Source organism: Chionomys nivalis, chromosome 1, assembly GCF_950005125.1.
Source record: "Chionomys nivalis chromosome 1, mChiNiv1.1, whole genome shotgun sequence".
In the NCBI taxonomy this organism is placed as follows: Eukaryota; Metazoa; Chordata; class Mammalia; order Rodentia; family Cricetidae; genus Chionomys; species Chionomys nivalis.
In genome coordinates this window covers 66,907,937-66,925,610 of record NC_080086.1, presented here as the reverse complement: position 1 = coordinate 66,925,610, position 17,674 = coordinate 66,907,937, and the positions used below count along the sequence as shown (strand labels likewise).

General features: G+C 45.4%; 1 protein-coding gene across 1 annotated transcript; it reads right to left on the bottom strand.

The window, feature by feature from the left end:
- Positions 1-1,742: 1,742 nt before the first annotated feature.
- Positions 1,743-17,652, bottom strand: Cct7 (chaperonin containing TCP1 subunit 7). The gene is made up of 12 exons (XM_057763997.1): positions 17,516-17,652; positions 12,185-12,338; positions 11,244-11,350; positions 8,586-8,711; positions 7,333-7,385; positions 6,750-6,921; positions 5,746-5,910; positions 4,337-4,525; positions 3,702-3,799; positions 3,205-3,337; positions 2,382-2,588; positions 1,743-2,076 (listed from the first exon to the last, which is right to left on the bottom strand). Exons 1-12 carry the CDS (start codon positions 17,519-17,521, stop codon positions 1,855-1,857), a joined length of 1,632 nt encoding a protein of 543 aa, XP_057619980.1. The 5' UTR covers positions 17,522-17,652; the 3' UTR covers positions 1,743-1,854.
- Between the last annotated feature and the right edge of the window lie 22 nt (positions 17,653-17,674).

The window sequence follows — 17,674 nt, the reverse complement described above, 5'->3', positions numbered from 1 at the left end:
CCCTGCCTTCCCTGCACAGCCAGGCTGCACCCTGCCCCGGCACAGTAGGCAGAGGGGAGAACAGCAGCTTTTGAATTTACTGGTTTCTAAAGTGGTGCCTGTACCTCCAGCCCCCAGGGGGCCTTCCCTGGCCCCACCTTTCTGCCCCACCCAGGCATTGCCATCCCAGCACTTTGCTCCATGTCACCCAGATGCCCTTTGCCGAATGTATTGAGCATATGTATTTAAAAGGACTCATGGGCATCAGAGAATTTATGGTTCTGTATCCAATAAAAGATGAAACTGAAAAAAATTGTTTGGTCCACGGAAATATGTGGCATGCAGCTGTATTTTTTGTCAGACACCAAACCCCTACCCTTTGCTTCCAAGAATTTCACGTAGCCCAGCCTGGCCTCGACAGCCTTGAGCCTCTGTTCTTCCTATCTCCAGTTTTCTGGTACTAGGGAATACGTGTGTACATCGTGTCCAGTTTGTGTGATCCTGGTGATTGAACCCATGTTTCTAATGGTAGGCAAGGACCCAATCAACAAACATCCTCAGGCCTCATTCCAGCTTTTTCTGCAGTTTAGGTCACTAAGGCAGGAAGAAGTCTGTTAGCCCAGTCAATGGGGCAAATGAAGAATTTAGGCACCGTCCTTAAGGCTGCAGACAGTGCTGGAGAAAGGTCTGTGACTGCTCAAGCCTGCTTTGGTGTCCAAATACATCAAGCCTCCAAGGTAAACCTAAATAGGCAGAACATAAGCAGTAGGGACTGTCCACCCACAGCAGCTTAGTCTTACTTCAGGAGGCTCTGGCAATGATTTAGATGTACGAGAGACCAAATTGCCACCACGGCCTGGCCTTAATTGCCCCATTTTAGAAAATGGGCTTTTCATGATTTAATTAATAGCACCTAACCTGTTTAAATTTAAACACACACAATCAGGTGCCTAGCTTAAACTGCATACTGTACAAATAATCCTTGAGAGCTAGCTGTCCCAACCTGATCACAGGACGGATGTCACACTCCAGAGTGCACATCTGCCCAAAAATCCTATTCTGCTTTAAGACCATCTAACCATGAGTTCAAAGCTCAAATTTACTTCCCAGTTTTAGAAGCAAGAACTTCAATTACTCAACACAACCCAGCTCTAATAGCCACTAATTAGAGCTCTAGCTTGGGGCAGCTACCAGAACAGAGGCACTGGTAGACCCTGCCAGGCTTCTATGCCAAACAGTTAACTACCCCTCATTACAAGAAAGGGATGGTGGCACAAGCCAGTCATTCCAGCAGACAAAGCAGATGAAGGCCAGCTTAGGCAACTTAGTAAAACCTTAACAGTTCAAAGACTGATCAACGCAAAGTGAAATAGGACTGGAAACATAGCTCAGTAGTAAGTAATAGGACTGGGAACATAGCTCAGAGGCAAGTGCTTGTTTAGCAAACCTCATGAGGCCCTGGGTTCAATCCACCCTGACATTCTTCCCAGAGCCCTCACTTAAAATATTGTAAGAGGAAGCATGCCTAAGCTCAGAGAACATAGTCCACCTGCTGTGATGGAAGCAATGCTGCGTGTGTGCAGTGCATGAGCTAGGACTAAAGATGGCAACAGGAGAAAAGGAAGCCACCATACATCTTAGCTACTACTCAGAAGCACAACTACACTGAGACTTCAGCAGGCCAGAAGAATTATTTACTTCTACTTCAGCCAAGTATACACACAGCTCATTTTGAGAGGCAAGAGGATGTTTATGAAAAAAACTGACCAAATAATCTTAAGTTTTATTTAAATAACCTCCAGTGAGAACACAGCAGACTAGTCAACCATTTCCTCACCACGAATTCACCTCCCAGGGAGGTGTGCAAACCGCCTCTCAATGGAGGCGTCCTTGGCCTCGACCCCGGCCAGCCGGTGGGGGAGCATCCACAGTGGAGCGGGGGTTCTTGATAGTCTCATCCACGGATACAATCAGGCATGCAGCTTCAGAAGCTGCTGTCAGGGCGTTGATGCGCACCATGGCCGGCTCCCACACAAAGGCCTGGAAGTTGTCGGCGATGTCCTCATTGTTGACGTCTACCCCATACCACATGCCCCCCTGAAAGAGAGGGGAAGCACTTTGGAACTACTGTTACTTGTTCCTGCACACCTTCCGAAGGACTCAGCTGTCAGGAATTTTGAATTGGTGGCACTTTCCCGAAAGTAATGGCACTATTCCCCACCTGCTTCCAACTCTGGGCATGCTGGTCACAAGTACCCAAGCCCTCCCAGGAAGCTGCACTGTGCCAGGAGGGAGCTGTCCACTGTACCTGGCAGTGATTGCATTCCCAGAGAGCACATACCTAAGAGGCTACCCTCAACCATCCAATCCCTGGACTCCAAAGAGAGCAGAGAATCAATCACCTGTGCATGCCGAGCCCGCAGCTTGTTAAGGATGTTCGTGGCATCAAAGCCAGCATTGTCACATAGCTGTCGTGGAATTATTTCCAGGGCCTTGGCATATGCCCCAATTAACAGCTGCTGTTTCCCTGGAATGGTCCTTGAGTAATCCCGCAGATATTTGGAGAGCTCCATCTCAATGGCTCCACCACCAGCCACCACAGAGTCATTCTGCAGAAACCAAATAGCTTACAATGCAGTAGCCCAGCTCCAGGCTTCAAGTTGGGACACACAGCAAATCCTCCAGCCCAGGAAGTGGCCAAAAAATGAATACTGGCTTATATCCCCATTCCCAAACCCCAGGTGCCTTGACACAGTCAGCATCCAGCACATCCCAGTTTCAACTTTAGGGACTGAAAGGTCACTGCCAAGGTCAACCATAGTTTGGGCATGGCAACTTCAAGAGGACAGCTGAATAGATCAGCCCCACTTAACTAAATCATGGCCGATGCTAAGCAGTGGTGGCACATGCCTTAATTCCAGCATTCAGGAGGCAGAGGTGGACGGGTCTCTGTGAGTTTGATGTCAACCTGGTATATAGTGCAAGTTCCTGGACAGCCAGGACCACAAAGAATTCTGTCTTGAAAAACAACCAAAACAACCCCTCTCCCACCAACACAAACAAAAATAACCAAAAGCCAGCATGGCTTATATGTGAGGCTGAAGTTATTGCTCTATGATTCGTGGGACAAATGAAAACTTAGCCTCTCTTGTGGTTTGCAGGAGGAAATCAAAGCCCAAGATCTTATCAGCCCCAGTGTTACGGGCAAGAGGCGTCATCCAGTACCTTGATGGCCCTCCTCACGATCATGATAGCATCATGCAGGGACCGTTCTGTCTCTTCCATAAACTGCTCAGCGCCACCACGGAGGATGATGGTACATGTCTTGGCCTTAGGGCAGCCAGTGAAGAAATTATACCTATGTCCAGGATGCAATGGTGCACACATGAATTGCTGTCACCTTGCTATCTGATCTCCATGCCAAGTCCTCCAGAAGAGAGCAGTTGACTCAGGCTGTCAATCCTAACCTTGAAGGTATTTTTTGAGGCAGGACTGGAGTAGAAGCACCAACGCTTGTGGAATCAGATCTAGAATCTGACTATAACTACTTCCCTTCTCTAACACTACACCTGAGTTCTTTACCCACCCCTCCACCCAACAGCACCTTGAAAAAGGAACAGTACAGGTCATACCCCACCCCCAGAAAGAACTTGACAAAAAAAAAAAAAAAAAAGGGATGGGCAGACCCAAGCAGTTCTTGGGAGCTGAGCCCATAGGCTCACCTCTCGCCTCCAATTTGGGTCTCTTCAAACACCTGGCAGTGGCCCAGCACATCTGGCACCAAAGCATTCACACTGGTCTGGATTGAGCCTCCACAGGCCTGAGGAGCAAGAAAAATCCATGAGGGTAATTGGCCTCCTGTCACCATTCAACAAGTCTCTTCCCATGCTGAATCTGCCACAGAACCTTAGAGTTCACCATTAATTACCCTGACCTCTAGATGATCCCTACTCTCTTTCAAAGAGATGAAATCAAAACAGAGCCAGACACACAAAGGCAAAAGGGTCTATCTAGTGCAAAGAGACAGAGACCTGATGTCTAGTACTCTGGGTTCAACAACTCTACCCAGGAGCAGTTCTTTGGACGACAGCCTGCACCAAGAGGGAAAGTCCTGGCTGGAAGCAGTACCCACTGAGCCTGACCTGCTGAGCACAGTGCTGCTGCTATGTGGCACCTACTTCCCAACTGTCTTGGTCAGTGAATTCAAAGCAGTTTCTATTACTGGGTATACAGACACTGGGATGGATCATTTCTTGACAGCTAACACAGGGACAACCTGACAGTCTCGTACATCAGGGACAGCGGAAATAGTTCAGGGCCATGAAGGATAAGCAGTAGCCCATGAAGTTTTGCTTACCATCATTGTTCTCTTCAGATCCTCCTCAGGCACGCGGCCAGCACAGAACATGTCCCTATCAGCAAAGTACTGGGTGGCCACATCCCCAATGGGGAGTTTGGACAAGATGACTTTGGCTCCAGACTGATGGATCTTCTCTAACTTGTCATAGAGAATATTCCACTCAGCATCAACAATTGCCTGGTAATCCTAGAGACCACAAAAAAGATGAGGGTGTTTGGGGATGAAAGTGCATATGACAGTCTAAGGCTAACCTAACTCTCTCCCCCACAGAAAACATGCTGACCTGTCTGGGAATTAAGAGCGGACAACAGTTTAAACACATTAGGACCATTAAAAGAACCACTTAGAACACTTTCAAACAGAAACATAGGAGGGGGCTTTGCATAGGGATTTCCCAGTAAGACCTCCCCTACCAAAGAGGCCATTTTGTGCTGGAAAACACTGCTACCTAAAGGCAGCCTTGGGAACCACAATGGTAGGAACACACAGTTATGAAACTCAGTCTATAAGGAAAGGAGACCTGTCTAATCAAGGAGAATCACAGGCAAGCTTGTCATCCCAGCTACTCAGGATTGAGGTAGGAAGATTACAAATTCAAGGCCAGCCTGAGAGACTTAACAAGACTTGTCCAAAATAAAAATTTAAAAAACGTCAGGCAAATCTGGTGTAGTGGTACATACCTTCAATCCCAGTACTAGTGAGGGAGAGGCAGGCAATTACTGCGAGGCCAGCCTAAGTTCACATAGTGAACTACAGAGTGAGACCCTGTCCTCTTCAAAAAAAAAAAGGGGGGGGGGGGCTGGGGGTGGTGTCTACAAGACAGCCAGGGCCACACAGAGGAGCACTATCTTAGAAACAAAAGTTAAAGCCGGGCAGCGATGGTAGTGCACGCCTTTAATCCCAGCACTCAGGGAGGCAGAGGCAGGTGGATCTCTGTAAGTTTGAGGCCAGCCTGGTCTACAGAGTGAGTTCCAGGACAGCCAAGGAAACATAGAAGAACCCTGCTTTAAAAAACCACCACCACAAAAAAAAAAAAAAAAAAAAAAAAAAAAAGAAACAAAAGTTAAAAGGGGGCCAGGATTGAGGATGAGGCTCAGCAGCAGTGTCCTACTTAGTGCATGTGAGCCTTACTCTGAAGAAGAGTATAAACCAAAAAGTTTAGACAAGCTGGAGGGCCCATCTCTAAGAGGCAAAGCACAGCTGCTCAATAAGTTTTCAAATTATCTGAGGTGGAAGTCAAGGAAAACAAAGTGAGAAAATTAGTGGCCCATGTATGCAGACATGGACACAGAGGGAAGATAAGTGCCCACAGTCACCTGAGAAACAGAGCTGACCCTTACAACACAGAGAAAGGAGTCCCTCATCCAGAAAGTTGCTTGCCTCCTCACCCCTGCTGGGGAGCCTACCTCCACCGTGTGGACTCTGATTTCAGCATTATCTTTCTCTGCTTTCAACTCGAGCTCAACATTTAAGAGGGCAATCTTGGGGTTCTTATACTTTTTGGGCTGCATTTCAAACCCAGCATAAGAGAAAGTCTTCTTGAACGCAACACCAGCCACCAGCTGAGACTCCTGGTTAAAGACAGACAGTTCAATGGTTTCGTCAGTCAGAATTCCAATCAATCCATGAACCCAGAAGAGTGAACTCCACTTTCTATTGCTGGTCATCATCATAAAATCTGGGACAAACCCATCTTTCTTTAAGTGACACAACATATTTTAGTTGCCCCTTTAAGGTGAGGTATCATTCAATTGCTACAACAGTTCTAAATACAAAACCACGCTACAGAACACCAGTATGCATCAGACGCAACCAATGGCATTAGTATAGTGTGCATGTGCACAAAGTGTGCATAGAATTCTAGGCTACACTATGAGAACTAACAACAGCGGCTGCATAAGGGGCAAAGGTGGTTATGGGACAATTAACTTTAAGTCCCTTTTATGGTTTGAACTATATGTCACCTACTCAAGAGAAATTAATACAAGGAAGTTTGACAGTACACCCTTTGAAGAGTGGATTCATTACATCATTTTTACTTCCTGTCTGGTTTTCCCGCCTATATTTCCTGCCTGGCCAATCAGCGTTTATTTATATCATAATTGACAGAATACAGACAATTCTTCCGCACCACCGAATACCTCAGGATTTATCTTTGGAGAATTTACAAGTAATTTATCTGAACCAATCCTTCTATACACCTGAAACTAACAAAGAAACAGGATTCTGAATTAGCACAGGTTCACTTTCCCATCCAGATGGCAAGCAAACAGATCCAAAGACCAGAGACAGCATGAGAGAGTGGTCACATCAGCCTTCCTGCCTTGTCTGCATTCTCTCTTCACCTATACTGTGAACTCTGCTCCCACATGAAGCTGTCTGCTGTCTAGGGAGGCCACAACAGGCTCACCTCTAGGGCTCCACCCTGTACTTTCTTGATGCCAATCATTTTAAGCTGCAGCAACTCATCAAGCATCATCACAGCATCAACCACCATCTTGGCGAAGAAGAACTTCTGCTGAGCGATCAGCTTGGAGCTCAGGGCTGTCATTGCACACTTCTCCAGCATCTTCCTCTGCTCTCTGAAGCATAGGGCAGAATGGGCATTGAGCTTCTTACTGACTCGACTACAGTGTGGGAATGGTACATTCCACATAACACTCTATACACATTAACCATCAGACAGCGCAGCAGAAAACTCCTATTTGACAAAAGCAGTATCAACCTATCACCCCATTACTTTCCCTTTAACCCAAAATTCACCACCCACCCCCTCCACCTTTCACCTTCTCTATCTTTAAGGGTGGATTATCAGCAAAAGACAGCAGATGCAATCACCCCCACCCCACCCACCCCAGTGTCAGCTCTTTCATGTTGCATGGCCAAGGGTCTGACAAGAACCAAACAGCTTGCCCAGAGAGACTGCAACATGCTCACACATCCAGTTTGGTCACAAGGCATCAAAGCTCTGACAAAGTCCACTGGAAACTTACACTTTATCCTGCTTCTTCACAGTCACTGCAATCTCTTTGATTTTGTTAACAGCCTGCCAAAAACACAAGGTGAGTGAGTCTCATGCTAAACACAGAAAACGGTGAAGTGGATTCAACAGCACCAAGATCTTAAGCACATCTCCTGTGCCTTTATCTGCCTAGGAAAATTTAAAGCTCTGCCATCTTGAAAACTCTCGATAGAAAAATAGGGCAGGTACAGTGTTGAAGAATCACCAAGCACCTCCAGGGCTTGGCTCTGGGACTGCCAATTAACATGAGGACAATGAACCTGAAACAGACAGCCTGCTAGGTCAGGCCAAACCTCTGGCTCACAAGTGGGCAACTTCCAGCATAAGAGAAAGTATATATATATATACACACACACACACACAAGTCATAAATAATACATAAGCCAGTTTTTTAAACCAGTAAATCCCCTCCAAAGTATTCCTTACATATGACCTAATTTCAGGGTCAACACTGGCAACACAGCAAAGGAGAAAGTAAGACCTACAGGATTAAGTGATATCACAAGTCACTTCAAGCTATCATGAGTTATTCATAAAAAACAAAATTGTACCTTGTTTCAAAAAACAAAAACCAACAACAAAAAAGCATGCATGAAAACTGTCATGAGCCAGGTGCAGTGGAATACGCTTACAATCTTTCATGCAGATAGAGGTGAGAGAATCAAGCATATTCAAGCACTGTTTAGGCTACGTGAGAGGGAGGGAGGGAGGGAGAGAGAGAGAGGGAGAAAATTGGTTGTCCAGTGCCAAATGATCAGTCCTGAAAACATACAAATGACATTTTATATTATATGCACCCAACAGGTTATATTTAGGAACATATTAACACACACACACACACACACACATACATATATGCAATAACAAGAGGCCATGAATTTGAAGGAGAGTAGGGACTATATGAGAGGCTTGAAAGGGGAAAATGTAAGTAAAATATCTCAAAATTTTGAAAAAAGTAAAAGAAAAAATAAAAAGATTGTATTTAATAGACACATTAAGATGTCCCTATTTTGTGTACTCTTTGAATAATTAAAAAGAGTTCTCACTTATAAAGAGCCTATGCCTACAAAATAGTCTACCAGGCTGACATCTTACTGAAGGGTAGAACAGAGAAATGGCTGGAAATGCCCACGCAGGTCTACTCTGTGTCGTTCCTTCACACCCAGGAAAGGCACTATCCTCACTGACATAAGTATGAACGTGCCCAGGTGATACAGCTCATACCAACTGGGTGGCCGTGCGGAAAGCTCGGATGATGATCTGCGGGTGCAAACCTTCCTCCACGTAGGGCTTCACCTGCTTCAGGAACTCGGCGGCCAGCAGGGTCACTGAGGTGGTGCCATCACCAACCTAGAAGAGGATGGCAAGAATACATGTTTTCTGCTATTCGGGGAACGAAGCTCTGAAAATCGTTTTTATGCAACCTACACTTTAAATGGTGTCAAACTTTTTCCAGAAACCTATATATTTTGCAACAAAAATAGAAAAGAGTGTCCAGGGAATCAGTCTTTCTCAGATGGCTTTGAAATACAAAGTTAACTCCCCAGACAGCATCGTTCTCCAAAGGGTCCAGACAGTTCACTATCAGGACACAAACTTGAATACAACTCAGCAGAGACTTCACTGTCTTAGAGCTGCCACTGCTGAGATGAAATGCCATGACCAGGCGGCGGTGGTGGCGCACGCCTTTAACCCCAGCACTCGGGAGGCAGAGGCAGGCGGATCTCCGTGAGTTCGAGACCAGCCTGGTCTACAAGAGCTAGTTCCAGGACAGGAGCCAAAAGCTACAGAGAAACCCTGTCTCAAAAAAAAAAAAAAAAAAAAAAAAAAAAATCCAAAGAAACTCCATGACCAAAGAAACCTGGGGAGAAGAGTCTATTTGGATTACGTTTCTACTTGACAGTTGATCATCAAAGGAAGTTTGGATGGGTGCAGACCTGGAGGCAGGAGCTAAAGCAAAAGCCACAGAGTCACGAAGGAGTGATAATGGTTTGTTCCTCGTGGCAAGCTCAGCCTGCTTTCTTATAGAACCCAGGACTACCTGCTCAAGGGAAGTATCACCCACATAGGTTGGGCTCGCCCACATCAATCACTAATTAAGAAAGTGCCTTACAGGCCTGCTTATAGCCTGATCTTACTGAGGCTCCCCCCTTCTCCAGTGACTCTAGCTTGTATCAAGTGACATAAGACTAGTCAGTGGCCGGGCGGTGGTGGCGCACGCCTTTAATCCCAGCACTCAGGAGGCAGAGGCAGGCGGATCTCTGTGAGTTCGAGGCCAGCCTGGTCTACAAGAGCTAGTTCCAGGACAGGAACCAAAAGCTACGGAAAAACCCTGTCTCGAAAATCCAAAAAAAAAAAAACCTAGCCAGTGCACTTTTTATTATGTACAAAGTTAGTAAGAGATGCAGTTTCACGCTCGTATGACAAATAACCACAGTACCAAGGAGTGATAAACATTCCTTAAAAAGTTTTTTAATTTTAAATAGCTAAGTGGAGAAAGTACACACCTTTAATCCTAACACCTGGGAGGCACTGGCAGACAGATCTTTATGAATTTGAGGCCAGGCTGCTCTACAGAGATAGTTCTAGCACAGGAAGGAATACAGAGAAACTCTGCCTTAAAAAAATAAAAAAAATAATAAAAATTTTAATTATGTGTATGAGCATTTGAGCACGAGTACAGGTGCCCACAAAAAAACCAGGTGTCATATTCTCTGGAGCTAGATCAGGTAGCTGTAAGGCAGAAGTAAACAAAAAGCCAACTAGACTCCTAGAAGCAGTCAAGTTCAATATGCTCCAAACACTATTTGAAATAGTGTTTTCCTAGTCTGATAATCTTTCTCAGTGCTTATACGCTGCTGTCTAATATTTTTTAAATGTGTATGGGGTTTTGCCTGTATGCCTGTCTACCATCTGTGTCCTAGTGTCCACAGAGGCCAGAAGAGGCGTGAAAACCTCTGAGACTGAGTTAGATGCAGTTGTTAATCCATGAGGGCTGGTAACTAAATCTGGGTTTTTTGGAAGAACAGATTCTAAACTCTATTTTTAATGAGAGAAAAAGTAAGATCATTTACAGAAACTGGATAGCTTCTGACTGGGGATGAATTCCTTACTCACCTATGTCCCCTATGTAAAATAAGGAACACTCAATAGGAGAGGAAACACCTGGAGAAGAGACGAAGCTGCCAGACTTCTGACAACAACGAGGCGTTATTTCCTTGTTGAAGACACATCAACAGCCATATTCTGCAGCACTCCACAGTACAAAACTGACCCTAATGTTTACTACCAGACTATTGCATCAAACTGATGCTCACAAAGACAGACTGGTGGCTGACAGTAACGTGGACACTTTAAACTGGTTGGAAAGATAAATTATGTGTACTTTTCACACACAGCAAGATGGAAACCTTAGTGTTTCCAGTCTATTGTATAAACTGGTAAACAGTGACTTACAGGCCCAGTCTAAATTAGAGTGCTTAGACTCAATCTTCCAAACTTAGACCTGGAGACAGTTGCTATCCACAATGGATAAATGAATATAAAACAGGACATGTAGGATTATAGTTTTAAAGGTTATTAATCATAGATTCGGTGTCACATGCTAAATGGGAGGCAAAGGCAGGAGGATCTCTGTTCTGGTCTACATAGCCAGCTCTATGCTAGCCAAAATTACAAAGGTACCACTACCCTGTCTCAAAAAACAAAATTAATAATTTTTAAATTTTTTTAAAAATTTTAACTATTTTTAAGTATGAAGTACTTACACAATTACAATTTTCGACCTAAATAAAAAAATAAAGTCGTCAGTGAAAAGAGCGAAGCACTGAAGGAGACATTATGTTCCAGCCTCCACTTAAGTTTCTATGGCTGACTTCCTACCTCAGCATCTTGGGATTTGGCAATATCCACTAAAGTCTTTGCTGCAGGATGGACAACATCGAGGAGTTTCAGAATTGTGGCCCCATCATTTGAAATTGTTGCTTTACCTTAAGAGAGAAAACAGTTAACAGTTAAAAACCCTTTCTTAATTCTGTTTACTAGACCTAGACTCCACACACACTTTTTCTTGGGATTGGATCACAAGCTTTTAAATATTATTGGCTCTTTATTTTCTTTTGAGTCCAGGATAACTGAGCAGTCATGTTTTAAATAGCCAAGCACAATGGTGTACAAGTCATCCTAGGAGGATAAAGCAGAACATCCAGTTTGAGGCTAGCCTGGGCTACACTGCTAAAAAGTAGAGTAATCACTTAAGATATTTTGAACACAACTGACATTCTAGTATCTCACAATACAACTTAAAGGGCAATTTTTTTTCCTTCTATGTTAGCAACATGTTATAATGTGAGGGACCCTAGAAAACACCATTTTCTTTTCTTTTTAAAGAAAAGATCTCCAGTTTTAATTATGTATATACATGTGTATATGTATGTGTGTGTGCATGCGGGTGCCTTCAGAAGCCAGAGATGGCATCAGAACTCCAAGAATTGGGATTCCAGAGGCAGACATAGGTGCTAGGAGCTGGTCACCTGAAAATACAGCAAGCTCTCCTAACAACTGAGGCATCTTTCTCTCTGGCCCCCAGTTTGTTCTTTTTATGGCTCTGAGCCATACTTTCCAAAGGCAATAGACTCCTGAGCACAGGTTCTCCCACAGATCCCCACAAGGTTCTTCATTCAAGGTCGTGCACACAGATTCAGAAAGATTAATCCCTTAGAAGATCCTACAAGCAACGGATTTCTGATGGCAACCGTAAGTACCAAATAGCCCCTAGGCACCTCTTTTCCTACATGAAGCCCCAGGGAACCATGAAGACTTACCTCGACCATCCACAATAAGCTTGTCCATGCCACGGGGTCCCAGTGTGGTTCTTACAGCCTCAGCAATCACCTGGCAGGCACTGATGTTACTCACAAGCTGAGGAATGCCTTGGGAGCTATCAGTCCCCTCTTTCAATAGGATAACTGGTGTGGGCTGGAGAAGAGAGTGCAAATGACTGCTTTTAATCATCATCTGCTACTTGGTCAGGGAAAGGTGCCTCCAATTCCACCATGGCAGAGTAATCTGCACCCTTTTAAAGCACATTCCCCTGCTACCCAGAATGACTCCCCCAACCACATCTACCTCTAGAACCACTGTTGATATTGAAGTCTAAATAAATTATGCTTTCTGATGCCGATATGATCCAATATGGCCCTTTCAACTTTGATATTTTGCCCTGTGCTTCACAACTGGATCACAGCACACAGCACAAAAAGAGCAAGCCCTGCTTTGCACCCCTCCTCCCCCATAAAATACTCAATGGTTTTTGTTAAAGAAGCAGAGGGTAACTGGTATGGAAACCGAGACACTGTCCTGGAGATGACCAGAAAGGCAGCTTTACCAGAGACCTCAGCTGAAGTGCAGCAAGACAAAAAGCATGTTTATCTTACCTTACAAAGTAACACACTGACTTCACCTCTCATACCCACTCTAAAATGTTCTCATGTGACTCAGTGATTTTTGCCTTTCTCTTTAGTATTGGCCCAGAAGGGTCACTATTCCTGCATGAGCTTTCTCTGCACCACTCTAGAAACTATGAGAAGGCAAGAATGCAGGTAAAGCCTGGTTGGCTGCTGCATTAGTTAGTTCTTTGTTAACTAACACAAGCCAGGATCATGTGGGAAGAGAAATAGCAACTGAGAAAATGCCACCATCAGACTGGCCTCTAAATGTCTATGGGGCATTTTCTTAATTACAATTGATATAGAAGGGTCTAGGCTACTGGGAGTGGTGCTTAAGGAAGCAGGCTGAGCAAGTCACAAGACAGCCTGCAAAGTTCCTCCACATCCTCTGCTTCAGTGCCTTCCCAGTGGACTATAAGCTGGAAGACGAAATAAACCCTGTCCTCCCCACGTGCTTTCATCACTGTGGTGACTGAATGAGATGACCCATGGGCTCATGTCTGAATGCTTTGTCTCAGTTAGTGGAACTGTGGGGAAGGACTAGGAGATGTGTCACTGGCTTTGAGGTTTCAAAAGTTCACACCAAGCCCAGTGTCTCTCTCCCTACCTGCTGCCCGTACATCAGGATGTAGTTTTCAGCTACTTCTCCATCGCCTGCCTGCCGCCATACTCCTCACCATGATTACGGACCAACCCTCTGAAACTGTAAGTAAGCCCCCAATTAAATGCTTTCTTGTACAAGTTGCCTTGGCCATGGTGTCTTTTCACAGCAATGACACAGTGACTGAGACAGTCATGGTGTTTAATCACAGCAACAGAAACCTAACCAGGAGTGTCCGGTTAGGTTTCTCCCGTGTCCAGGAAGTAGCACAGACACTGGAGTAGCTGGCAAAACAGAGCTCCCTATAGCTAAACCTGAGTCTTGGGGGATTAGCGGTGAGCCAGGTCATCCTCTCAGTACTGGAAACCTCATTCTATGCAGACACTGTAGTGGGGGCTGTACTGTCGTCTGTCTTTCAACTCCAGTGGGTGTTAGATGTGGAAATGACCTTGGTCAAAGTCTCTGCTCCCAGTTTTCCTTTTTCTTCCTTAAAGGCTAGGCTTACAGAAATAGACCATATTTTTAAATGATTAATTTAATTTGAAGATACAAAGACTACTATTAGATTTCTTGTTAGGTTTTTTTATAACATTTTTTGAAGCACACTGCTTATTTGTCAAAATCCTCTGTGGTCAGCAGAGGGCAGTTACTGGTGGCAACGCAGATACATATGCTGCAGGGCAAAGGCAAGCATAAACACCACCTGAGAGTTGGTCAGAAACATGTATAGCTACATCCAAGGCCCACTGAAACAGGATCTGACCTTCACAAAGGACCCAAGGGGACTTACATGAACACTAAAGCTTGGAAACACTATAGTGCACATGTACAAAACCAAAAAGCCTGCAAATGAGTAGTCTTTAGCGAATGAAGACTGGTTATCAGAGTGCTGGTCTCAAAACTGTATTCACCAGTCACAGAAGCTATAAGACAGCCAATGAAAACCAATTTTTTTCTTCTCCCCACCTCACCCCCAAGTCAGGGTTTCACTGTGTAGCCCTGACTGTCCTGGATTTCACTCTGTAGACCAGACTGGCCTCAAACTCAGAGGTCCGCCTACCTCTGCCTCCTGAGTGCTGGAATTAAAGTGCCTGGTTCAAAGTAAAACAACCAGTTGTAGGCAAATACTTTCAAATGGAAGAAATAGTAAATGAAGTTGTATTGGTCTAAGAAAAGATATCAAGAGTGAAATGTAGCCAGGCCATGGCGGCACATGCCTTTAATTCCAGCACTCAGGAGACTGCAGCAGGAGTATCTCTGTGAATCTGAAGCCAATCTGGTTCTACAGAATGAGTCCCAAGATAGGTTCCAAAGTTACAAGAAACCCTGTCTCGAAAAACCAAAACCAAAACAAACAAACAAAAAAGAGTGGAACGTAAAAATAGATTTGAGACTGGAGAGATGGCTCAGCATTTAAGAAGCCTCTATTCTCCTTGAAGACAAGAGTTTGATTACCAATACCACAACCATTTCTAACTCCAGCTCCAAGAACAAATCCAATGCCATTTTCTGGCCTCTAGAGGTACCTTCAAGGATGTATACATGTGTCCAAATGAATGGAATACCCCCCCCCACACACACACACAAATCTAAAAATCAAACACAACCCACCAAAAGATGTGAAATACTTTAAAAAATATGCATCAGCCGGGCGATGCACACTTTAATCCCAGCACTCAGGAGGCAGAGGCAGATGGATTTCTGTGAGTTTGAGGCCAGCCTGGTAAACAAAGTAAGTTCCAGGATAGGCTCCAAAGCTACACAGAAAAACCCTGTCTTGAACACACACACAAACCAACACGCAGCAATCCATTAAGACTGGGTATATAAGAGGAAGAGCTGAAGGACAGTCAGGGATACACCCCCCAAAAAAATGCTCCAAAAAAAAGGGGGGTGGGATTATTTTAGCTTACAAATCCAGGTTACAGTCTGCTACTTGATGGGGGGTGAGAGCGTGGTGTTGTGGAACCTGAAGCAGCTGGTCAAGAACAGAGAAAACTGAATGTATAGCATGTTGCTCAATTGCTGGTGCTCAACTAGCTGTCTTCTTTTATAGAGTCCAGGACCCAAGCTCAGGGAATGGCACCACTCACAGTGCATTGGGTGTTTCCCTATCAATGAAAGCAACCCAGACAATTAATTCCCCACAGACCAACCTCATCTAGACAATCCCTCAGAGACTTTCTTCTCAGGTGTTTCTAGGTTGTGTCAAGCTGACAAAACTAATCACCATAGTGGGTTACACAGTGACTTCCAGACCAGCCTTGAGCTACAAAAGAGCCTGCTGTTAAAAACAAGTTTAAATAAGTCTTGAGGACTTAAGAAATGGCTCAGTGGTTAAGAACACTGGCTATTCTTCCAGAGGTCCTGAGTTCAATTCCCAGCAACCACATGGTGGCTCACAACCATCTACAATGGGATTCGATGCCCTCTTCTGACTTGCAGGTATACGTGGACAGAGCACTCATACCTAAAAAAATACATAAATACGTAAAATTTGGAGGGAAAAGCCTTGGGCTATAGCTAAGTGGTAGAACAATCAAATGAGGCCTTGGGTTCAATCCCCAGTACCCGAAAAAATAAAAACAAAGCCATTACCATTAGACTTGATGTTCTATAAAACAAGACCAGTGCTATATGAAAACGTACAATTTAATGCCAAAAAGACAATAGATGTATCAAAGATCAGGATTTCAGGGGACCCTCTTAACTCTCCTTTGAACAGAAGTCTTCTAGACTACCTGAGATCAGTGGGTTGACAGCATGGTGAACTCTCATTTTAAGGGAGATACCCAGCAGGGAAACAAGTCTATTGGATAGGGCAAAAATAATCAATTCAGGTAAAACCCAAAAGTAGTGGTCTGAGGCCTTTAGACAAAAGGTTTATTTCTCTGTGGACTGGATGAGCATGGATCTCAGGGCCCTGGACACACTATGCAAATGATGTACACGAGGTCACATTTGCAGCCCTGCTGTGTGCGTTACTGAGGAACATTAAGAGTTTTACTCCTGCTGGGCGGTGGTGGCACACGCCTTTAATCCCAGCACTCGGGAGGCAGAGGCAGGCGGATCTCTGTGAGTTCGAGACCAGCCTGGTCTACAAGAGCTAGTTCCAGGACAGGCTCCAAAACCACAGAGAAACCCTGTCTCGAAAAACCAAAAAAAAAAAAAGAGTTTTACTCCTCAGCTCTGGTCCTTGCCAACCAAATCAAGTTCAAGAAATAGTAATGCTGAAAAAACTCTGAAAAGGACAGTGCTGGGGGTTGGGGGTCAGAGAACATGGGGTCCTTCTACTGAGTAGGAGCTGCAACCAAAAAGCATTTAGCAGCAGGGAGGACTTTCCAGGTTATCAGACTCTGGGAACTGGGAGAAGCTGCAAAAGGCAGAAGGACTGACACTGAAAACCAAAAATTAACGCGTGGAACTGATGCCAAGTACACAGGATTCTGAAATTGACGTTGTTCATCAACAATTAAGTGTCTCACACACAAGAAAGTTATCTGCCGCTCTGTAAGAGAACAGATCGTGATGAAGGACAGCTACAGACAGACCTTTAAGAGACTCTCCTGCCTAAGGCACTCACGTCTTCCCATCTCTAATGCTGTGCACCTCAACTGCTGCCCCTTCCCAGCACGAAGCTGGGCTTGTACATTCAGGAGACATTAAGAGTGCACCTGCTGAAGGACTGCGCGAACGAACGGGTTCCAGCAGGAATGAAGGATTCTGTTTTCCCGCATGCGGGAACGCAAGTGACTACAGTGCCATGCTGGGCGTCACTCGGCCCAACCCAGAGATCCTCACGCCGCCTCTGAACGCTCTAGCTCCCGCCTTTACGTCTGCAACTCCCAGGGCGGCGAAGCAGTCTGAACCCGCACTCGGTTCCGAAAACCCAAGTTTTCAGGGGCTCACGGCCCTGAATCACCGTGGGACCCGTAAACCCCGGGCCCAGTAGAGTCGCGAGCCCCATCGGCTCTCGCCAACCGCTCCAGCTCCGGGCCGCGGCGTTCCACGGGCAGGGGGGCCGGAACGGGCGCTGCCGACTCCCCGGAGGGCGGGCCTGGGCCTCACGGCCGCGGATGGCAGCGGATGAGCGGGGAACCACTCACCATCATCTTGGAAGCGCTTCAGGGGCCCACAACTCGCCTCTTCTCCGCCTCGGAACCGCCCGCCCAAGACCACAATGCTCCGCGCCGACGTCCCCAGAAGCTTCTGGCTAGACGTAGGCCCGGGAGAGGAAGGGGACGGACCACTTCCGCCACTCTATG